The following is a 24,039-nucleotide window of genomic DNA, read 5'->3' as shown; positions in this document are numbered from 1 at the left end:
TAATCTAATTTAGAAGACGAGTCTAATTCAGATAACCATTGTTGTAAATATTGATCATGGATTATTTGAATAATTAATTTAATATTCATTTCAAATATCATAATTCAAGAGGTAAGAAAAAACATAGTCATCTAATAAACTTTTTATATTACATGACCAACTATTTTAATAATATATTATTTCGTCCTTGCAATATCATTAATTTATACATAGTTGAGTCAGGCATATTTTTAATTTTATACCAAAACTTGATTATTCTAATTTTATGTACTATAGACAAAGGAAATACACCAAATTCTCCGTAAACTGCAGTACTGCATGTTTGCTGTTTAACATTAAGTATTTGTTTTAGAAACTTCCAAGTAAACACGTTCTATGCACGGAGATTTATGGAAACCCCAAATTTCATACCCGTAACATAAAATTGGTAATACCATTGAACCAAAGAGTTTTAATTTATCTTCAATATCTAAATTGACATTATCAAAAAAGGATTTCAAAGTATAAAGAGACTTTAAAGCTTTGGCAGACAATGATTTTTAAGCCTGATTAAAACTTCCATTAACTTCCATTAGCTGATAGCGTTAATTCTAAATAAATAAATGTTTTAACTTGATTAAAAATTTCATTGTCATACTTAATTGATATATTTGAAGGTCTATTACCTTGTCTTAAACCATTACAACTGTTTTATCTAAATTAACTTCAATACCCCATTTCCTTCAACACGTACAATTTATTAAGTAGAATTTGTAAACCTTGTTCATAGTAGTATCATCTGCAAACAATGCAAGCAAAAATTTGTAATTACATCTATACTATCGTCAGCTAAGGTATCTTGCATATAACTAAACAACATGATTAAAGAGGGAGATAATTAAAGGTAACCACTTCAAACATGTTTAGAACACCATTAAGAGCAACATACCATTGACAACGAAACAAATAACTATGATCTTGCATGTAAAAAACATATTAATTTCCAACTTTGTCACATGCTTATTTAGGACACGTGAGTCTTTTAATCATGCTTAATGTGCATATAGTTATAATTAGGTAATGTTTAACCTATATTAACAATATTTGAATACTGTGGATAACCATTAATATATGAAACTATGGCATTTTCCTGTTAATTCTTTCAGTGACCTAAAATAATAATTCATTTATGAAGTCTTAATAATGTTATGTATTCATATACTGAAATGAATGAATAGATAAATAAATAACACAACAATTAATGTAGTTGAGTACAATAACAATCATTCAGAGCACAAAATATGTACAAAGTAAAAAAAATTATTTATGTAAAAATACCATCAATATCATTTTTTTGATGTTTCATAAATATTGCCACATTGTATATTTATTATATTTGTTCCTAATATCCTCAAAATCTAGCCAGAACAAAAACTGTCAACAGTAATTAAGTCTACCCATAACAACATAACAACTCAATTAAATTGAGAAAATTCTATTCCCTTTTCATACTGTCAACTATCCTTATTTTGAAGTCGCTGGGATTTATTTTTCTACATCAGGCATGTACATACCCTATCTATGTCAGATAAATGGAATATGATGTAATCTTGTCTTGTTTTCTGATTGTTTTACACAGTATATAACATTGGCTATACATTATATATTTATTAATGAAACATGTGCAAATGCAAAAGCAAGTCAAAAACATTATACATTATACATAGAATCAACGTTGCCCTACAAAAATATTATGACCATGATCAATTTAAAACACAATACAATAAAAATGCAAAAAAAATCATCTGTTATAAAAAAGTTAAGAGATCAGAATTACAATGCTGCTTGGTCTAAAAATATATCAATATAGTTGTAAGTTCAAATATGTGTATATAAAAGATTAATCAGAGATCAATTATAATATTTATTTATAAGATTTTTTTTTATTTAATATGAATTGATTTTTGACTTATATTGAAATGGTTTGACACTTTAATACATGACAACGTTTTGAGCTTTAAATGTAAAAAAATGACCAAAATGCATGATAACTGAGCATGGCAATACTTCAAGCAACTGTAAATAATTTCATATTTAAATGGAATGTAATATTAATTATTCATTCAATTTCAATTTATTATGTAATACTGTTTAAACATGCAAAAATGACAAAAAATAATAATGGATTAAACATGTAAACATTTTCGACAACAAATCATTATCTACAGCAAATCAAATCTGTGATAGAGAAACACATAATCCCTAAAGAAAGCCCAACCCGGCAAAATTGAAAATAATGCAGATTTGATTAAGCCTGTTCATTGACGGTACTGGAAAGTGCAAGTTACCGTCCACGCCCCTAGCACCGGCTTAAGCAGAATTCAACATTTGAACACGAAAAATGGTGAAATTTTGAATTTAGAAACATCCGCAGATGTGTTCAAAGACATCCACCAACAGGAAAACAAAGAAAACAAGAAATATTGCCACGACATTGGATTGCCTTCCAAACTTGCGTTTTCAACAATATATTTAAATGCAAAATATAGTGAACAAAAGTGTATACATGATTTTCTTAGCATTAGCACCTTTGACCAAAGTTACTTCAAACCCTATTCAAAGTAAGAACATACTGTAACAACCAAATATAGATTCTGGTTAATAAAAGAAGTTGCTTAAAGGAACTGCAAGAAAAAGAGACTAACCACTGTTATGACTCATGAACGAAGTGGCTATTATATTTCTTGTAGGGTTATTAATATTGAAAAGTGGAACACTTTAAGATGCATGTGTTTCTCAACAGACCTGTCGCGTTTCGGTAAGTGAACTCATTTTTAACACAAACATGTACTCAGTCGGTAATGCAATTTTATTTTCATAAATACTTGATTAATATGCAAAAATATAAACATTATATCAATTGAACACATCAATAACCATATAATATATTATACACACTTATTCAACATCATAAACTTAGGGTACCTGATAAGTTCTGATATTCTCGTTATTTAAGACAAAATTTAAAGATCTTGTGTAAAATAAACTCAGTAAAAAAATGTTCATTAAAAATGTAATGGAATCTGAATGCAAGAAGTATTGTTTAACAGAACTTAAATATCTAAGCACTTCAAGTAGAAAGTTAAAGAAATATCATGTATATTTTATCTTATAACTATCCTTTACGTTTATTTCATAATGGCCAGAACTGACCTGTAGCTGTACATTTTATTTTAGAATTGCCAATGAGATTCCCAGATTTCTTTTTGTAATTTTTAAATGACCAACGAAAACTCTTCTTCCCTGTACATTTTACAGGAAGTCAAACTGAAAAGTGACCGGCCTTCGACAGGAAAATAAATCAACTTTCTTTGCTGAGTATCTAACATATGTTGTAACTAGTTTGTGTTTCTCAGTATACTATCTATGTTTGATAACAAATACATGAAACGTTAAACTGGAAATTTATTGCACAGATAAAGAATGTGAGCAGATAAGTAAAAGGAAATCATAAATAATTTGAAAATGAGAAAAAATATATAATCTGATGATGGAAATGATAAAATAAAGAAAAGCGATGAATGTAGGAGACTAGAAGCTGACAAAAATATATATATTTACCTTAAATAACGTTTTTAAACATTTAATGTGGAGTAAGTAGTACAAAGTACTTAATGGAACGATCAGTATCCCAGTCAATGTTAAAAACCTATGATTACCGCACAACTTTCTTTGCACAAATTAAAGCATTGATACATGGATATAAGATGGAAAAATAAAAATAAATATTATGCCACATTAATCCAATATAAATGAAATGTAATGATATGAGTTGATCAAAGAAATTGTGTAAAAATTGTAAAATTAGCCCTATTTTGCTCATAATATAATTTTGGAACATCATGTAAATTGTGATTACTTTCATACATTTAATTAACAAGATTTAAGAAGTTATAAAATAAATAATCCGGAGCCATATAGCATAAAGGCCTCGTTGTGATCAGTTCTGTCACTAAAGCAACCAGAAATATAACCTGAGATAAAATAAAATCAATAATACTGATCACAAACTATGTTTCATCAACCAGACATATAAAATTATTATTTCGAGATCTATAATTGGATGTTATCTGGAACTCAGCAAATCTGTGTTTTGTCCCATCTAATAGGCCTTTCTCAAATTATATGCATACTTTACATTCCATCACCAGAGAGAGGCTAACAGTGCATGAATGTAAACAAGTAATGTCTGACCTGATAAGCCCAAGTAGATGGAATGAACGAGAACATTTCGGGGAAAAATTTCCCATTTTTCCCTTTTTTTTTTTAAAAACAAAGCATTTTAGATGTTTACTATTACTTTAATTTAAATCTAATTTCTCATCTTTTTAAAATTTTTTTAAATTTAATTTTTAAAAATAATAAATTTTTTGTTCATAAATTCATTTAAATATGACCCTTATAAATTTAATCAAAAATCAATCCCTTTTTTATACTAAAAAAAAAACAGTTATTTGTTTACCTTTTTCAGACCCAAATATATGACAAGACATTTATTGCTTTTTTTAAAAAGCTTTTTCACACAATAAGTTTAAAAGATCATGGACCCCAAATTCCCCATAGTCAAAAGAGAATAGGAAAACCCTCTTGGTTCAACTGGAGAAGTAATGAACAGACCAGTAAGATGAACACTAAAGAAGATTTTTGCCAGATGAAAGGTAGATCACAAGACTTAATTTTCAATTTTACACATAAATAAAGTTCAGCTACAGTAAAAAAAAAACATTATAAGTGCAATTAAAATATAAATTGATATATTCTAGAAAGGTCATGATTCTTGTTACCACTTCATAATAAAACGTATATATTTTTCAGGAATTCCATTGGTAACAGTAATGAACACAAATTGACAACTGGTATTTGAATCGCCTTTAATCATGGCAGTTGCAGAACAGATGAAAAAGAAACTATCAAACAGTTCAAAGAAAAATTACAGAAAACTGAGGAAGAAAATAAACAGTGATATTGAACTTTTAAAACAAACAAATTTTTAAATGATAACAGATACATATCTTGTTTATTTTGGATTTTCAACATATGTATATTCATTACAGTTTTCAATGTTTAAAACATCAGCAAAAAACATTAAGAACTTTTATTATGAAGCAAAGTCAAAACAAACAAGCTTGACTGATAGAAAAAGAGATAAGATGTTGCAAGCTGACAAAAATGTATTTTTAGCATATTTTAAAAGGACCATTTGTTTTAATCTTTTGTGTCTTAAATTCAAATAAAAAATTTTAAAAAAATTTCATAGCATTACTTTATTTCTAACAATTACTTTGTTTTTAACATTGTGCTTTTTGGTTACATATATGGTACAGGCTGCAGGAATTTATGTCAACACGGTAATAACGGGATTTAGTATTTTGTCCTCTTATTGATTATATATTATTCTGGGGTTGAGTGAATATTTTTCTTGGAATGCTAAAAGAAGTGCTGAAGCTAGATGCTGTCTTTTGTCCTGAATACCCTCCGACTTGCCCCCATAAAGAATTCTTGCAAAAGTTGGGGTTTTTTTTAAGTCCTCCCCCCCCCCCCCCCCCCCCCGAAGTAAATGGAATGTCTGGGGATGGTTAGTCCAGGCATCTTCTGGAAGTGCTGTGTACCCAAATGATTTGTTATATATCAGCTAGTACAGGGCTCAACAATATGACCACATTATCAAGTCGGACCAACTGGACAAGTGCAATAAGCTAATGATACCTCAGATTTGACTGATATTTGCAATTAAATGATTGTGATTTGTTATATACTAAGTATTTAATACTGTAATTAATTAAAACAGTTGATAATATATAAGTTTTACATCCGTTACTTAGCATGAAATGTATTTTCCAATGCTGTAAACAACATCATGTGTTAAGATACTGAAAATCCATTGAAATGTATAAGACGGGGGTGTGGTGTCATGTCTAAACAAAATTGTTATTTTGATTTGGTAAGGCTGTCTGTAAAGTTAACCAGTTTCTAGACAGTCATCCAGAATTTTTGGTTTTCAAATACAAAATGAATAAAACTTATTGTTTGTTTGTTTTTGTTTTTAATTTCAATGGCTAAATTTAGGGGAATTTTGAGTATGGTACAGAATTCAGCATCCAACTGTTTACATCTATTATCAGTTAATTGCCTTTACATTCTTGACCAACATGTGTTAAGGTAAGCAATAAAATACTGATAGCACAGATAATGTCTGTATAAGTTGCAAAGAGTTAACCTGATATTTATACGTGTCACGGAATATTAGAAATCACTTGGAATTATCATAAACATTAATTCACTTTTCAGGTCTTGAATACATGTATATCCTTCACTGTATATAACGTAAAATAAACCATTTATCTCCAGAAGAGATTTTTGTAATGTTAAATATAACATTTCAACAAGTATGTAGTAATTTTAAGTATATATCAAGATCTTTAAATCTGTTACGGCCATATATTTCATAAATATGTTTACATAGGAGAGATATTGGAGCTTGCCCTGTTAGCCTCGTTATGAGAAATCTATGAATATGTAATGAGGTAATATTAGAAGGGTCTATCCGGGGACACAGGAACTTTTATATTATTTTTCAACTTAAACACTAACAGTTTATATACTTTGTGAAAAATACAGTATATAGTATGGTTCCTGGGTATTTATGAAGACACAATTTACTAATATAAATTAATACTCAAAGTATTTCATGTAGAATCATTAAAATTAAGTTACCAATCAACGAAATTAAAAGAATGGAAATATTGGCTCACGCAAATAAATGTTATTCAAATTGTTCAATAAATTCAGTATTGAAGTTGCACTCGTACAATATTTTCTATATATTACACAAAAATAACATCTGGTCTCTTTTTCGATAAAAGTCATAAAAAGACATAACATTACAGAAACTTGTACTAAAACAACACAAGCACTATCATATATTTAATACTGATCTATCATTAATTAAGAAAAACAATTTCCTTGAAATCCATAATTAATTTTTCCTGTTATTAACCTCCATAAAAATCTTTCCTTGAGAGATCGTTATCTTATTGGCCTCTGTTTCCTTCCTTTCAATAGATTTCACGCCACGCTCATTATCTTAAAAAATGAGAACAAAATAAAGCACAGAAAGCAAGTAATGTGTGTGTAATAATTTCATTGCAACTATTCCATCTATACATAAACATTTTCTGTTACCAACAAATTACATATTAATATGCAGAAATTATTGTAAATAAGAGTATGTACTTGCCTAAAAGTTGGATTCTTTATAAGAAAAGGTACCAATTAATGTTTGCTGTATAATCAGCTGACCCTTTTATAAGATAATTACAATGTAATATATTTGTTTAAAATACCACTTGCTTTTTACGGAATATACGTGAATGGACATGTACTTGTTACAAGTAAAACAGAAAACATAATATTATTTGTTATCTTTTACTTCAGTCTTTCTTTAATTCAACTGTAGGCACTTTAAAAAATTGTAAAATTATAAATCCGCTGAAAAAATCAGCAGATACGTAGACAAAATGATTTTTCATCTGATATAACTGAAGCCTATAAAGATGTTTTCCCAATCGAAATGTTCTTTAAAACCATGCAGTTCCCTAAAAAAATCCGACAAACGCACTCCGTTTTACCTCCCAAATTTTACAAACAGTTTTCCCAAAATCATGAGGCTATGACCTCTTCCCAATTAAGTGAGAAAATCATTGACAGTTGTAGAATAATTGTAGCTTAAGTATGTATACAGCTAGTGCATTTGTTTCTTTGCAGGGTGAACTTAACTTCAAAATCTATTTGTTTGTTTCATTTTTTTCTTCAAAAAAGCCGTGTAACCATTGAGGGAATTTTGCTGGAGAGTTTCATTTTTGCCATTAGCAGCAATGCATGTCCTTTATTATGTTCAGAGAGAAATCTGCATCAGAACTATGAATCTTGATAACATTACAGAAAATATTGATTGTTGAGAGAATTAGTGTACATTTACAAGCAAACTTACCATCTTCTATCTCTTCATCTCTAACATAGATCTTCCTGTCCGTTTTTGACATAACACTATCCTGTGATGGATCTTGTAATTTAATCATTCCTATCTCTTCTTTAACTTCCCCTCCTTCAGCAACACCTTGTCGTTTACTACTAACATGCACAGAGGATCTTTTACGTAACATTTTTCTTTTACTAACAGCATCATGATCATTATCTACTATTGATGGTTTCACATCTCTTTTATCCACTTCCATATCATTAAGTTCTTTTTGTGGGCCTTTTAACTCTTCATCACTCATCTCAGCTTCTTCTAAACCACTATCTTGTCTTTTAAGTGCAACGACTTGATCAATGTCCATCATTCTATTTGGGCTTTGTGCACGTTCAGAGGTACTATTGCTGCTGCTAATGCTACTTACAGGGTTAGCTTTATTCCAGCCCGATTCACTAGATATATCATCAGAATCTTCCATTTTGTGGGGTACAAATTTTGCACCCTCTGCAATGGCTTTTTTGAGAAATTCTTCAGGAACAAAGTCTAGATCATGCTGCAGATTATGGTGAATTTTCTTATTGTATTTTCCCTCTTCAAAACCCTGAAAATAGAATGCATGAGTACTTCAGAACCACTAATATTTTGTGTAGTTTAGAATTTCACTATATAACCATTACATAGAGTCTGGCAGTCTTTATCACTAAACTATTTATATTGGATAATATAACCTGTCAAATATCATTATTACTAAACATGTAGAAACATGGCAATGATATGCGCATCTCCTTTTGGTATTGAAGGTTTCAATAAACGGTGTTATAAAGTTTCGTTGAATTCCAGCCAGTAGTTCCAGAGAAGTAGTTGGGAAACGATTATTGCTTTATATGCATACTGCATAACTAATCAAGGGCCATAACTCTGACTTGCAGGGTCTGACAGGAGCAAGCAGATGTTATGCGCATCTCCTCTTGATATTGATGATTCCCATAAAGTTTCCTTTAATTCCAGCCTGAAGTTGCAGAGAACTAGCGCGGAAATGAAATTCGGACTGACGGAAGGACGGATGTTCTAACCAGACAGTAAAAATGTGCTTACCCTATTGTTCTCTCTATTGTTCTTTTTAGCCACACAACAGAAAATAGCCACATAAAAGCATTACGGACATCAAATGACATCAAAGAGAAAGGACATTTACCTATTGTCCCTCTATAGCACCATTGCTGTCCCGTTAGAGGTGTTTAATAGTGGGCAATGTCCCCTTATTCTATTTTAATGGAATGAACTATATTGTACTCTTTTGTTCTGTTTACAATAACATGTTTTGGTGGTAGTGGTGGTGGTAGATTTCACTCCGGATCACGAGAATAAACCACATTGAATTCACCAGAGCACAGTTCAACCACCGCATCGTTCCTGGGCAGGCTGTCAATCAGTTTACCAGTACTAGTTGCCTTCACTTTCGAAAGGAACAGAAATTTCTGTACGTGCCACAGCAGAGGTACAGAGAGAATGACCGTAGAAAGGATTTCATGATTAATCACAACGAAAGTGACGTGCGCCATCCGGGAATCGAACCTGGGTTGCCCGGTTCACAATCCAACGCTCTACCTATTGAGCTAACCGGGCAGCTTACAATTACATGGCCTCCTACTTCTCTTAAATAGCCCGTACGGACAACGCCAAAACAATATCCTTCTCAAGATTCCACCGGCGGGGGATAATAATTGCTCTGAAAATAACTTACTATAAACAAGTATATTTGACAAAAAAGAAAGAAAGAAATAGCCTCCCTTACCAAAAATGAATTCTAAATAGGTAATTATGAAAGAGTATCGGATACACTACATTTAATCTCAAATGTACTTCATCTATGAAATGGCTGATAATGGAAGCCAAGGGAGAAAATTCATGTTACTAAAAAGCATCTACAAAATCAAATACCTGGTACTGTCGAAGTCGATCTTCAAATAATCGCCCTTCATACCTCAGTAGCCTCATCACTTTCATATGATTTTCTGAAAATAACATGTAATGCTGTCAAAATAATGTCAAAAGAGCCCTTAAATAACCCTAAGATGTCAAAAGAACCCAAAAGTGTCAAAATAATCTTACCAATATCAAAATTATTCTACAATGTCAAAAGAGGCGTAAACTGTCAACATAACCCTATAATTGTTAAAATAATCATACAATGTAAAAATAATAAAATTTCATGTAAAAAAAAAAAGCCAAACATTGACAAAACAGCCCTACATTGTCAAATGATTTCTACAATGTCAAAATAATTCATCACTTTAAAACAATCCTGAGATGGCAAAATAATCATACAAGTCCATAAAAATTTTTATATCAAAAGAGCCTACAAATGTCAAAGTAATCCTACAAGTCCATCAAATCCTATGTCAAAAGATCACAGCAATGTCAAAATAATCCTACAATGTCAAAATACTTATTTGATTTAAAAAAGTCCTACAACGTAAAAATTCCCGTATGATATAAAAAAAGCCAAACAATGTCAAAATAACCCTACAATGTAAAATATTCCTACAATGCCAAAATAATCCTGATGTAAAAAATCCTACGAAGTCAAAAAGCCCTACAATGTCAAAATAACCATAAAATGTGAAAATAATCCTATGGTGTCAAAAAGCCCTACAATGACAAAATAAGCCTACAATGTCAAAATAATAAAACGAGAGCCATTTGAAAAGGTTGATGCTCCCAGAAATAAGTTTTGGACATAGGAAGGTATACCTCTTGTAGTGTCAGAGCTATGTCACAGACTAAGTTCAAAGTCTAAAAACAACCCAAATGTTGTGCTTGACACATTGTCTCAATATGGTGATCATTTCTGTGAAATAGTTGAAAAATCCGACTTCAAATAACGACGTTATGGACAGGACAAGATTTTGCTGCAAGGTCATGCTGTGACCTTGAACTTCAAGGTAGTGATCCAAATTTTGTGCGCGACACGTCGTTTCAATCTGGTGATCATCTCTGTGAAATAGGTTTAAAACCCGACTTATATTAACGAAGTTATGGGCCGGACACGATTTTGCTGCAAGGTCATGCTTTGACCATGACTTTCAAGGTAGCGAACCAAATGTTACGTGCGACACGTCGTCTCAATATGGTGATCATTTCTGTGAAAAAGTTGTTAAATCCGACTTCAAATAACGAAGTTATGGGCCTTACACGATTTTGTTGCAAGGTCATGCTGTGACCTTGACCTTAAATGTAGCGACCAAAATGTTGTGCGCGACTGTCGTCTCAATATGGTGATCATTTTTGTGAAATAGTTCTTAAATCCGACATAAAATTACGAAGTTATGGACAGGACACGATTTTGCTGCAAGGTCATGCTGTGACATTGACCTTTAAGGTAGCGACCCAAATGTTGCGTGCGACACGTCGTCTTAATATGGTGATCATTTCTGTGAAATACTTTTAATACATTCGTACGTACGGACAGACGGACAACCCGACGACAATATGCTCCCCCGAGATTTTTCGAGGAGCATAATAATCATATGATGACAAAATAACCCTATGATGTCAAAAGAGCCCAACAGTGTCAAAATAGTGTTGGACAATATGATAAATTCATGATGGCTGTAGCAACAACCATCACTGATAATCATAGTAATTAAGAAGGCCATACAGTTTACTACAGTTTTACCTCTGACATTTCTGTATGTCCTGGTATCATTATATTCTAAAGGTAATCCACCATTTGTAATTTGCATCAATACCTCATCGTAAAGTTTCATGGCCTTCTCCAAATGAGTCTGGCCTTCTCCTATAAACAAATGTTTTTGTGTAAATATATATAAATTACTTTAAAAAAAACATTTAAGATGCAATTCTAAATAAATTCAAGGCTCACAACAAAATGATATTTAAACACCCAACTGTCTTATTTTCAAACATTTTTATTCTAGAAAGGTGTTATGTGGAAATTTCGAAACATCAAATTCTTAAACAGTTTTGATACTTAATCAATTATGCACAATGAATCAATTATAATGGAAAAGAACATTTGATCAACAGACAAAAAATGGAGCAAATTGTTTATATTTTGATGAGGAAGAATGCTGAGGAAATCAGCGCAATTTACCATCTAAATCCTTCTGTTTTTTCTTCCATAGTTTAAAGTGGTAGTATGCGAGTCTTTCAATGGCAAGAGTTATCTCTATATGTGGAGCTACGTACAAATTGCGAACAATTGTCAATACATGTTTCCCATCTTCTAAAGCATTCTCCAGTCGGTCCTGTTTATAATAAATTTCAGCTCTGTTCCGTAAAGTTCCTGCTTGACTTGGCATCATTTCACAATTGATTTTCTGATTGTCTCGTACTGCAAAAATTATGTTATGTAATTATATATCTTTTACTTTAAGAAATAAAGATAAGCATTCTTAAATTTACTACCGACGATGTTCAAAATTGCACATTTATTTTTTCATTCAAGCTACATGCCGTATTGATGAAAGGAAAGACGATCTTAAAATAATGTAAATGTAATGTCAAAAATTTAACAAGACCTGTCCCTGGAGAGCACACACTTTTTTCAATGCTTAATAATAAAAGACAAGAGGGCCATGATTGCCCTAAGTCACTCACCAGAAACAACTGCTTTTCAATGTTGGAATGTCAATATATTCTGATATTAAACTTGAGCATAGAATATGTTTAAACAATAATTTGAAGAAATGTCATGACCTGGGGCATTTAAGCTTAAGCTTAAACGGGGCTAATCAAATTAATATGATCAAACTTGATAAAAGACTACCGAAGAATGCTACAAAGTTTGGTGATCATCTATCTATTATTTCAGTAGAAAATATTGGTGGAAGGTTTTTTCTATTTTTAGCTTCAGTGGCCAATAAAAGGGGCTAATTTAATAAATTAATATAAGCAAACTTGATAAAAGAGTACCCAAGAATACTACAGACAAAGTTTGGTGATCGTCCATCAATTTGTTCGGTAGAAATAGACATTTAAAGGTATTTCTATTTTTAGCTTTAGCGACCCCTAAAAGGGGCAAATCAAATTAATATGAACAAACTTGATAAAACACTACCCAAGAATGCTACAGACAAAGTTAGGTGACCATCCATCAATAAGTTCTGTAGGAGAAGATGTTTAAAGATTTTTTGATAAAAGACAAGCTAAGAATGCTACAGACATAGTTTGGTGATCATCCATTAAATAGTTCTGTAGAAATAGATGTTTAAAGGTTTTTTCTATCTTTAGCTTTAGCGGCCCCTTAAAAGGGCCAATCAAATTCTTTTGAGCAAACTTGATAAAAGACTCTCCGAGAACGCTACAGACAAAAATTGGTGATCATTCATCCATTAGTTCTGTAGAAGAAGATGCTTAAAGGTTTTTCTATTTTTAGCCCTAGAGACCCCTAAAAGGGGCCAATGAAATTAATATAAGCAAACTTGATAAAAGACTACCCAAGAATGATACAGACAAAGTTTGGTGATCATCCATCCATTAGTTTTGTAGAAGAAGATGTTTTGAGGTTTTTTCTATCTTTAGCTCTGCTGACCCCTAAAAGGGGCCAATTGAAATGACATGAGCAAATTCAAGTGTGACTGTCACAAGGATGCTACAGACCAAATTTGAAGTAAATCTGCCCAGTAGTTTCAGAGAAGATGACTATTGTTTACGTATGACGACGGACGCCGGAGCATCCCCCTTTGATACTAATAGCTCACCCTGAGCTTTCGGTTCTGGTGAGCTAATAAGTGAATAAAGTGACAGCACTTATCCCTTTACCTCATGAGCATATTGTGAAAAATGGTCGTTTTCATTGAAAAGCCTCCTGTTACAAGTTCAAACTGCTATGAAACTATGAAAAATGCTTCAATACTGATGAAACTTAGTACAAATGTTAACTGGACCAAAGCATCTGTAACATCATGCTCAATCTTAAATTTCCTGTTACCATGGCAATAGGGGAAGTCTCAAAATTGCCAAAAATCACTATTTTGCATTGCTTTTTTTCCATCAAAACTGATTTCAAAATGCTGCAGTTTCTTAATGGATTGAGATAGAGTAAAAGGCTTTTCAGTGCTGGATACACGTTACCTTACGATCGATCTGAGTCCATTTTTAGCCTCGAAAAACAGAATTTGGGTCTGAATAGTTTTTCATTTCTTGAGGCCTCAAAAAAAGGGGGGGGTCAAAAAGTCTTTAAAACACGTCTATATGAGGTAAGGGGTTAATAAATATTAAAGATGACATCACATTTTAATAGTGAACATGTGTTTTAGGTATAATTTAAAAAGCTTTGATAGCTTTTGAGAAGAAGGACAAAAGATTGACCAAAGCCTAAGCCAGTGAGTATGTGATGACAATAACTCAAACAACTAAAAACAAAAACAAGGAAGTACAATAGACATGTAAAAAGATTTATCATGTATTATGGTGGCATAAAGTGATATCATTCAATGTTAGTCATGACGTTAAATCAATCATGAGTAAAAATTACAAGGTCATATGGCCAAAGACTCACTGATTCTTCATATTCCTACACATATTGATGCTTTTTTTTACAATTGATGTAAAATGCTAGCATATAAAAATAATATAAAATAATCAAATTTAAAGGTCGTGCTAAACATGTCAGATACATGTAATGAGGTAGTGCTAAACAAAAATCATATAAAAAGGTACTGCTAAACACAACATCAAGTACTGTGAATTCAATTATATTTGTGGGCATGACATTTCGTAGCTTTATCAAAATGGGCATTTTTGTGGGTTCTCCATTGGTAGATTTTCATTATCTTGTAAAAAAGAAACTTGTATGGAATGTACAGAGTTTACAGTGCTTATCTTGTGTGTGGGTGTAACTCAAAGATGACACAGTTCATGCTGATAAAAGACTGTAATTAACATATTTATGTGTCATGATATGCAGCTCCATGGGATACACTGCCACTGTTATTCGTTGATGTAAACATCCCATAATTTAAACGACAGCCAGCAAGTATAAAAACACCTTGAATCGGTCTACCATATTAGACAGTAACTACACGCAACTTCACATAGGCCGTGTTAATTTATATTCATATAAATAAGTATGTGACAGTTATGTGTGCATCAAGTAAAAGGTTGAGGGCGCCAACATTTAGTGACATCAAACTGAAGACATATAATCAATTTTTATTTCACGTTGTTTTAAATATTACATACCTAAGCCATTTATGAATTAAATCTGACACTAACTTGATTATCTGTATACATGTAGGTTCATAACCGAAAAAGTGCCGACACATGTATGTACTTGATAAGAGTACAGACATTGTAAGTTTGGATTAAATGTCATATCTTCGTGGAATGACCTTACCAAGAATACTACGAAAATTTCATGCTCCACAAATAACTTAAACTCTGCGAGTCGGATGTGTCGCCTTGTGAACAGTTAAGCTGCCACTCAGGTATTTTCTTTTTAAATATAGTTATTTATAAACACCACTCTTATAATGTGCATGTACCTTGAACTTTAGTGGCATTTGAACTGATTTTAACAATATTACAGAAGGATTGATCTATCTTAAATAGCTTTTATTGTGTAGGAGAATTGGCCTGGACAAAAATAAAGTATAAAATAATTAACAAAGGGCAATAACTCTTAAATCATGAAGTACGTGGGAGTACAGGTTCTTCTGTACTGCTCTTTATCCTTAATAAAATCTATCATTCTATGAAGTTTAAAGTCCATAGCTTTTATAATTTAGGTGAAATGGCTGAGACAAAAATAAAGTATTATAATCAACAAGGGGCAATAACTAAAAAATCATGAAATACAGAGTGCCACTGCACTCCTTCTCAATGAGATTTATCATCCTATGAAGCTTTCATGTCAAAAGCTTTTAAAGTCTAGGAGAAATGGCCTGGACAAAAATGAAATATGAAAATTAACAAAGAGCAAATACCTCAACAAATAAAAAGTGCAGAGTACCAGTTTTGTGCACTGCACGTCTTCTCAATATAATCTTTTTCAAGTCAAAAACTTTTAAAATTGAGGAGAAATGGCCCAGACAAAACTAGAACTATCGCTAAATGCGATTCATACCCCCACCAATGTCCTTGACAGAAGACAACTTGGAAAGGTGGTTAAGGGAATAACTTAAGTGGCGCAAATACATAAAAAGAAATTATCTCTGGTGAAAAAAAGACTAATTGTACAGGTAAAAGTATAAATATTTATTATCAAATCATGTTCGAAACAGTTACAAATAACCTTTCATTTTCCCAATATTAAAATTTTTATAAGTCAATTTTTGACCTTAAAGTGTGGCCTTGACTTTCAGCTGGCACAAGGGAAAGATGGATTCTGCACATCGCCCAGTTGGGGTGAACATTTGAGTAAAATTTGAAGAAAATCCTTCAATTTGTAAAGAATTTATAGAGCGGGACAAAATATTGTCTAATATTAATTGTATGTAAATTTAAAGACTTAAAAAGGGGCATAACTTTGTCAAAATGCAATACAGAGTTATGAAACTCGACCTGCATATCGCAATTGTGACACCTCACATATCTTTTAAGTTTCAAGCAAATACCTGTGCTAGTTTCAGAAATATTCACGTACATGTTAAAATTAAATAACATTTTCTAAGTCAATTTTTGACCTTCAAGTGTGACCTTGACCTTTACCCGACACAAAGGTGACATGGATTCTGCACATAACCTTGTTGAGGTGAACATTTGAGTAAAGTTTGAAGAAAATACTTCGTTTAGTGTAGGATTTATAGAGCAGAAACAACATATTGCCTAATATTTGATTGTATGTCAATTTGAAGATTCGAAAAAGGGGCATAACTTTGTTAAAATGCAATACAGAGTTAGGAAACTTGACCAGCATATCTTAATTGTGACCTTTCATATATATTTTAAGTTTCAAGCAAATACCTTTTCAAGATTCAGAAATCTTCATATAAATGTTAAAATTTAAGAATATTTTCTAAGTCAATTTTTGACCTTCAAGTGTAACCTTGACCTTAAGCCGGCAAAAGGGTGACATGGGTTTTGCACATTCCCTTGTTGAGGTGAACATTTGAGCCAAGTTTGAAGAAATCCTTCAATTAGTGTAGGACTTACAGAGAGGACACAACATATTGTGTAATATTTGATTGTTTGATATTTGACCTTCAATTGTGACCTTGACCTTGAGCGAACACATGGGCAACATGGGTTCTGCACATCCCCTTGTTGAGGTGAACATTTGAGCCAAGTTTGAAGAAAACCCTTCCATGAGTGTAGGACTTACAGAGCGGACACGACATATTGTGTAATATTTGATTGTTTAATATTTGACCTTCAATTGTAACCTTGACCTTGAGCTGACACATGGGCATCATAGGTTCTGCACATCCCCTTGTTGAGGTGAACATTTGAGCCAAGTTTGAAGAAAATCCTTCAATTGGTATATGAGTTATAGAGCGGACACGAAAATTGAGACGGATGACCGACGGACCGACGCGACAAAGCGAATCCATTATAGCCCCCCCCCCCCCACATTTTGTGGTGGGGGTATAATAAAGTAAGAAAATTAACAAAAAACAATTACTAAAAAATCTTCAAGTACTGTGTCCCGGTTTTTAAACATTGCACTGTACCTCAATGAAATCTATCTTCCCATGAAATAGATAAATACAGAATCCCTTAAGAAAGTCCAACACGACAAAATTGAAAATGTTGCAGGCTCGGTTTGATTGAGCCTGTTCATGGACGGTACTGGAAAGTGCAAGTTACCGTCCACTTTCCCTAGCACCGGCTTAAGCAGAATTCAACATTTAAACATGACATAGTAAAATTTTGAATTTAGAAACATCCGCAGATGTGTTCATACGGCGGTTGTCATGGAACCTTCAATGTGACACTTCCGTGCCATTCCATGAAAAGCGGCGTATGGTCCCCAAGTAATAAAACGCGTGTGCCCTAAACGAGAAAACAATGGGTGGAACTAATTAAAATGGAATTTTGAAAGGGGATCAGAGGTTATGAAGCCTGCATATCACAGATAAGACGTTCATAGCTTTTATAGTATCGGAGAAATGGCCAGCACAAAAATTAAGTATAACAACAAAGGGTAATAACTCAAAACATAAGGAGTACAGAGTACTGGTTTTTGTGCTCTGCACTTCCTCTGAATGCAATCTATTATCCTATGAAGTTTCAAGTCCATAATAGCTTTCATAGATAAGGAGAAATGACCTGGACAAAATGAAGTATAAAAAAACAAAGGGTAATAACTAAAAAAATTAAGAAGTGCAGAGTACTGGTTCTTGTGCACTGCGCACTTTTTATTAAGCAGATCTTTCATCCTATAGAGTTTCAAGTCCATGGCTTTTAAAGTTTAGGAGAAATGGCGCGGACAAAAATTTAGTATGACAACAAAGGGCAATAACTCAAAACATAAGGAGTGCAGAGTACTGGTTTTTGCGCACTGCACTTCCTCTAAATGAATATATTATTCTATGAAGTTTCAAGTCCATAATAGCTTTCATAGTTAAGGAGAAATGGCCTTGGCAAAATAAAGTATGAAAATTAACAAAGGGCAATTACTCAAAAATTAAGAAGTACAGAGTAACGATTCTTGTGCACTGCACTTTGGGACATTGACAGAAACATGCACATTAAGTTAAGAGTCAATCCAACTTAAAGTGACTGAGTTGTGCTCCGGACAAGCTTAAGGGGACACCGCCGGCAACCCTATATGTCACCTTGAAAAGGTGACACAAAAATGATTTTAAAGTATATATTCACCTGACATAGCATAATATTTTAAAGCCTTCTGGAACAGTTCATCCCTCTTCATTTGATCGTTAGCATCCAATGCTGACTGATAGTAACAGGAAGCTACATTGCTACGGTACTCGGTTAGATTTTTATGAAGCTGGTTCCCAGTTAACTTCAATACAAGATTATATGCAGTTTCATGACAATTTCGTGATTTGTTGTAATCCTTCATCAAGAAATATACACAACCTTTCAAATTTTTGACTTCTGCAAGATCAATTTTAAAGTATTTTTTGAGATCCTCACCTTTGCATGATTTATCTTTTCCTTCCAAAAGATTTTCTGCCAGTGTTAATATATTCATTGCTCGTTCCTGCAAGACTTTCTCGTTATTGTGTCTACTTTTCTTAAAGTAAAGTCTTCCCTTTACCGTATAAAATGTTGCCCAGGTAATCATTTCTTCATCTGGGACTATAACCCATCCATCCACTTTTGAGCATACAGTGTCATCTCTGACGATTTTTAGCTCAGAGGTTACACTTTTCAATAGTTGAAGAGTCAGTTGAATCCGATCCTGTATTAACAGACTTTCTGCTTCCAGTGATTTCCAGTATATATAGCTGAACAATTTTTTTCTATCATGCTCAAGTTCAGCTTGTCTTCTTGCAAACAATGTCCTTTCAGATGATGAAATCGCCCATTCAGCAATTTTCCAAATGTGCCTTCTCTGAACAGCAACTTTAGCAGATCTTTTATGTTTGTTTGGATCTTTCTGTGGTAAATACTGGGTTAACAAAAATTTCTCTTCACGAATAATCGTGAAAAATTGCTTAATATGTATCATACTTGCCTCCATCATGTTTCTTGATATGAGAAGGTCACTATCGCAACGTTTACCTAATGACTCTATGAAAGAGCCATAATACTGTAAAAACTGTGATCTTGCTGATTCTCTTTCCATCCTGAGGTTTTCATCTTCTTTACAAAGTGACATTATGTAGTTAGCAACCAATGGATGCAAAGAGAATAACTTTTCACCGAATGCTCTTTTTCTTCCTAGTGAAGATTGGGCATCATCAACTTCTAGTAAAAAATGACACTTCAACTGCTGTAATTTCAGTTCCATTTCATTTTTCACTGTTTCATCTGTAATTGTCCTTCCACTTAATGACGAGAGACTTAAAGGTCTTCGAAATTCTTCGTCTCTTGATGTATTGAAGCCTACTGCAACTGCAGCATTTATATTGAACCTTGCAGTTTGGAAAACTGAAAATCTGACAAGAAGACCTTTCAATTCATATATTGAGGGCGTTGATTCCAGCATCTGAAAAGACTTTTGCAGGAACACATCCATTGGGACTGATTGTGGCTGGCGCTGAAGTCCAGAGAGAAGTTTTTCTGGCGTGAAGCCATTTTTTAACAAATCTCCGACCACTCTTACAGAAAATGGAATACCCCCACATAATGCATGTATATCACTGCACACCCTGTCTGACAGCTCCTGTTATAGAACAAATTTCACGGTTTCACAACAAGAGCTGTCGGTAGAACAGCAACGCTCGACTATTCTTAGTGCTTGTTAGTAAGAAAGCCTTGATAATGTAAAATTTGCTAAGTTTACAAAAGGGCAATTTTTTTTCTCTCTAAATCCATGTTACAGTTATAGGCCTTTGAAATAATCTCAAAGAGTAGAAAATGTCATCATGTTTCAAAGACATATGTCAATGGACATTGAAAATATTTGAGGTATTACAAACGCTTTAAGGTAAATTCTAAGTCGAAAAAGGGGCATAATTCTGTCAAAATGCTTGATACAGTTACCTCCTCCTGTCTACAGGTAGGGGTCATGATGGTGAACAAGTGTGCCAAGTTTCAAAGCCATATGTCAATGGACTTTGAAAATATTTGAGGTATTACAAAAACTTTAACGTAAATTCTAAGTAAAAAAAGGGGCATAATTCTGTCAAAATGCTTGATAGAGTTACCTCCTCCTGTCTACAGGTTGGGGTCATGATGGTGAACAAATGTGCCAAGTTTCAAAGCCATATGTCAATGGACTTTGAAAAAATTTGAGGTATTACAAAAACTTTAACATAAGTGGTTATGCAGACGCGGACACCAACGCCGATGCTCGGGTGACTACAATAACTCTACTTATTCTTATCGCATAGTCGAGCTAAAAATACATAATTATAAACTAAAACTGCCACTGCCTTAGCATGAATACGCCCACATACCACTTTGTCAGAATCAACAGTGGTCATTTAGAGCTCAAGGACAACCTCCGTGCTAATCTGAGGGCAGTAAGCCAGTGCATTGCTAAGTTATGTATTCAACATGTTTTTAGTGGCAAAGATAACATTTGACCTACTGACCTCAAAACTGAAACTGCCACTGTATGACTTGAAACCCCACCCCCAATACATGCAGCTTTGTCTGTGGGTGTTTTATAATATATGAAAACATAATTAAATGCTTCAAAATGTTAAAATCAATACACTGTTGACAGGCATTCTGAAGCATTTGACCAGACCACCTTTTTTGTAATAAAAGCCCCTGTGACCTTGACCTTTCACACAGTCACCTAAAAATTCAAAGGGGTCATTTTCAAGCCATAAATAACCTCAATACCAAACATGAAGACTGTGGGTCAAAATATTCTTAAGTTATTGGGCAGACAACTTTTTTGAACTAAAGGCCACTGTGGTCTTGACATTTGACTCAGTGATCTCAAAAGCAAAAGGGGGTCATCTAATACTAACCTCCATGCCAAATATGAAGACTATGGGTCATAGGAATCTTAAGTTATTGGGCGGACAAGGAAAAACAGCTTGACAGGGAGACGTCCGGACAAGCTAATTCGAGTAAACCCCCTTTACAACTTTGTTGTGCGGGGATATAAAAATATCATTAAGTCAAATATCTTGGTAACACTTAACATCTTATTTCATCAAAGTTTTTTGTTATCAGAAATAAAACAATATAGCTGAAAATGATAAAATGTCAGTGAAGTAAATCTAATCTAACTTTTTGTAAAAATTATATATATAAACATAAATATGTAAATTTGCAGGTAAATTAATTATGAATTAACCTCAAAAATTTTTAAGACGAAAATCAACAAACAACTGAGCTTATTTCCACATTTACTGCCCATAAAAGAACATTACAGTGTCAACATATTTGAGTATATTGTATATACATTTATTTTTATGTTAAAAGTTATTATAATAATTCTATAATAGTTTGGGGACCTTTCTGTTGAAAATGTGTCAGAGTTATATCGTATACATATACATGCACAGTGCATTAACTGGAGTGCAGATATTATTTACCCGCACTCAAGAGCATGCCCATTGGTTTGGTTTTACTAATTATGCAGGAAGAGAAAAGGAAAGCTACAGAAATATCATATTCAGATGCTCTTTCATTGGTTCCTTTTTTCTGGGGTTTCATATTGTGACAACAGGGAAAGTGTTTTAATGTTTGACTTTGATACAAAAGAGAAAGAACATCGAAACACACGGCAATCTGATTAATACTCGGGGGCTACGCCCCCTTGTACAAATCAGATAGCCTTGTGTTTCGATGCTCTTTCTATTACTAAACATATGTCCATATAAATTAACTCAACAATGTAGATTAAAGTTAGAAAAAATATAAATTTATGTTTTTTACCTTTTCAGATTTTTCAGAAATTCTACGTAGTGCTCGGGAAGTTTCAAACTCAGTAAACGGTTTCAGTTCTTGTTCCAACATTTGTCCATTAAAGATAAAATTCCTCTCATTTGACAGACGGGTGGTGGACAGTTTTCTGCCTACTGTCATTAGAAACTTCACCTGTATAAAAAACAAGACTTATTGCTATGAGGTCTGCACACTTGTCAAAATATTTGAAGACATCTGTCAATAAATAATGGCTATACATGCAAGTGCAAAAATCTTTGTTTTAAGCACCAGTGACCTTGACTCCAGTGACTGGCCACTTCCTGCAAACGAACGTGGAGAATGGAGGACACCCCTCCCCCAAAAGTATGTACAATATATGAAAGACTGAAGGAAAACCAGTTGTACTACATAACTAAAAATTTGTATTGTGAAAAGGTAACTTTTTAACAGTTTAAAAATCTGATCACGTGTTGTTTTTTTTTCTCAACTGATGCAAGGTAAGAATAGCTGAGTTATTGTTACTCTTGGTTCAATCTTGTTATAGTTAGACTTATCTGAAATTTTCAAATGTTTACAGTTTTTGTTTGGGGTAATAAAATAAACAAGAGGGCCATGATGGCCCTGAGACGCTCATCAGAAACAACTGCTTTTCAGTGTTGAAAATTATCCAGTGTCAATATTTTCTGATATTAACTTTGAGCCAATCAAATAAATATGAGCAAACTTGATAAAAGACTACTTAATAATGCAACAAAGTTTGGTGATCATCTATCAATTATTTCAGTAGGAAATGATGTTCTAAGGTTTTTCTTCTTTTGGCTTTAGTGGCCCTTAAAAGTGGCCAATCAAATTAATATGAGAAAATTTGATAAAAGCATGCCTAAGAATGCTACAGACAAAGTTTGGTGATCATCCATCAATTAGTTCTGTAGAAATAGACATTAAAAGGTATTTCTATTTTTAGCTTTAGCGGCCCCTAAAAGGGGCCAATCACATTAATATGAGCAAACTTGATATAAGACTACCCAAGAGTGCTACAGACAATGTTTGGTGATCATCCATCAATAAGTTCTGTAGAAGAAGACGTTTACGAGTTTTTCTATTTTTAGCCCTAGGGACCCCTTTAAGAGGCCAATCAAATTAATATATGCAAATTTGATAAAAGACTACCCAAGAAGGCTACAGATAAAGTTTGGTGATCATCCATCAATTAGTTCTCTAGATATGGATGCTTAAAGGTCATTCTATTTTTAGCTTGAGCGGCCCCTGAAAGGGGCCAATCAAGTTAATTCGAGCAAATTTGATAAAAGACTACACAAGAATGATACAGACAAAGTTTGGTGATCATCCATACATTTGTTCTGTTGAAGAAGATGTCTAAAAGTTTTTTTCTATTTTTACCCCTAGAGACCCCTAAAAGGGGCCAATCAAATTAATATGAGCAACATTGATAAAAGACTACCCAAGGATGCTAAAGATAAAGTTTGGTGATCATCCATCCATTATGTCTGTAGTAGAAGATGTTTTAAGTTTTTTCTATTTTTAGCTCTGTTGACTCCTAAAAGGAGCGAATTGAAATGGCATGAGCAAATTCA

At 33.0% G+C, this 24,039-nt stretch overlaps 1 protein-coding gene across 2 annotated transcripts; it reads right to left on the bottom strand.

Annotated features, from left to right (window-relative positions):
* Nucleotides 1-6,823: 6,823 nt before the first annotated feature.
* On the bottom strand, nt 6,824-22,701 carry LOC132735591 (uncharacterized). 2 transcript variants are annotated; one of them, XM_060722568.1, is made up of 7 exons: nt 22,454-22,698; nt 18,803-20,276; nt 12,132-12,371; nt 11,694-11,813; nt 9,956-10,029; nt 8,030-8,615; nt 6,824-7,122 (listed from the first exon to the last, which is right to left on the bottom strand). In XM_060722568.1, exons 1-7 carry the CDS (start codon nt 22,601-22,603, stop codon nt 7,016-7,018), a joined length of 2,751 nt encoding a protein of 916 aa, XP_060578551.1. In that variant the 5' UTR covers nt 22,604-22,698; the 3' UTR covers nt 6,824-7,015. The 2 variants fall into 2 exon arrangements, with proteins under 2 accessions (XP_060578551.1, XP_060578550.1); XM_060722567.1 differs by lacking the exon at nt 6,824-7,122 and having other exon boundaries at nt 7,501-8,615; nt 22,454-22,701.
* Between the last annotated feature and the right edge of the window lie 1,338 nt (nt 22,702-24,039).

Source organism: Ruditapes philippinarum, unplaced genomic scaffold, assembly GCF_026571515.1.
Source record: "Ruditapes philippinarum isolate M1 unplaced genomic scaffold, ASM2657151v2 ctg1361_1_1_1_1, whole genome shotgun sequence".
NCBI lineage: Eukaryota > Metazoa > Mollusca > Bivalvia > Venerida > Veneridae > Ruditapes > Ruditapes philippinarum.
The sequence above is the reverse complement of the archived record's forward strand: the minus strand, read 5'-3'. Positions and strand labels throughout refer to the sequence as shown.

What these genes read in the sequence shown, in the direction of transcription:
- LOC132735591 (XM_060722567.1), bottom strand. Translation starts at nt 22,603, where the DNA reads ATGACAGTAGGCAGAAAACTGTCCACCACCCGTCTGTCAAATGAGAGG. An exon ending in AAAATATTATGCTATGTCAG is followed by an intron (nt 12,372 to 18,802) that starts GTGAATATATAC and finishes TAATTTTTGCAG; the next exon opens with TACGAGACAATCAGAAAATC. An exon ending in GACATACAGAAATGTCAGAG is followed by an intron (nt 10,030 to 11,693) that starts GTAAAACTGTAG and finishes TGTTATTTTCAG; the next exon opens with AAAATCATATGAAAGTGATG.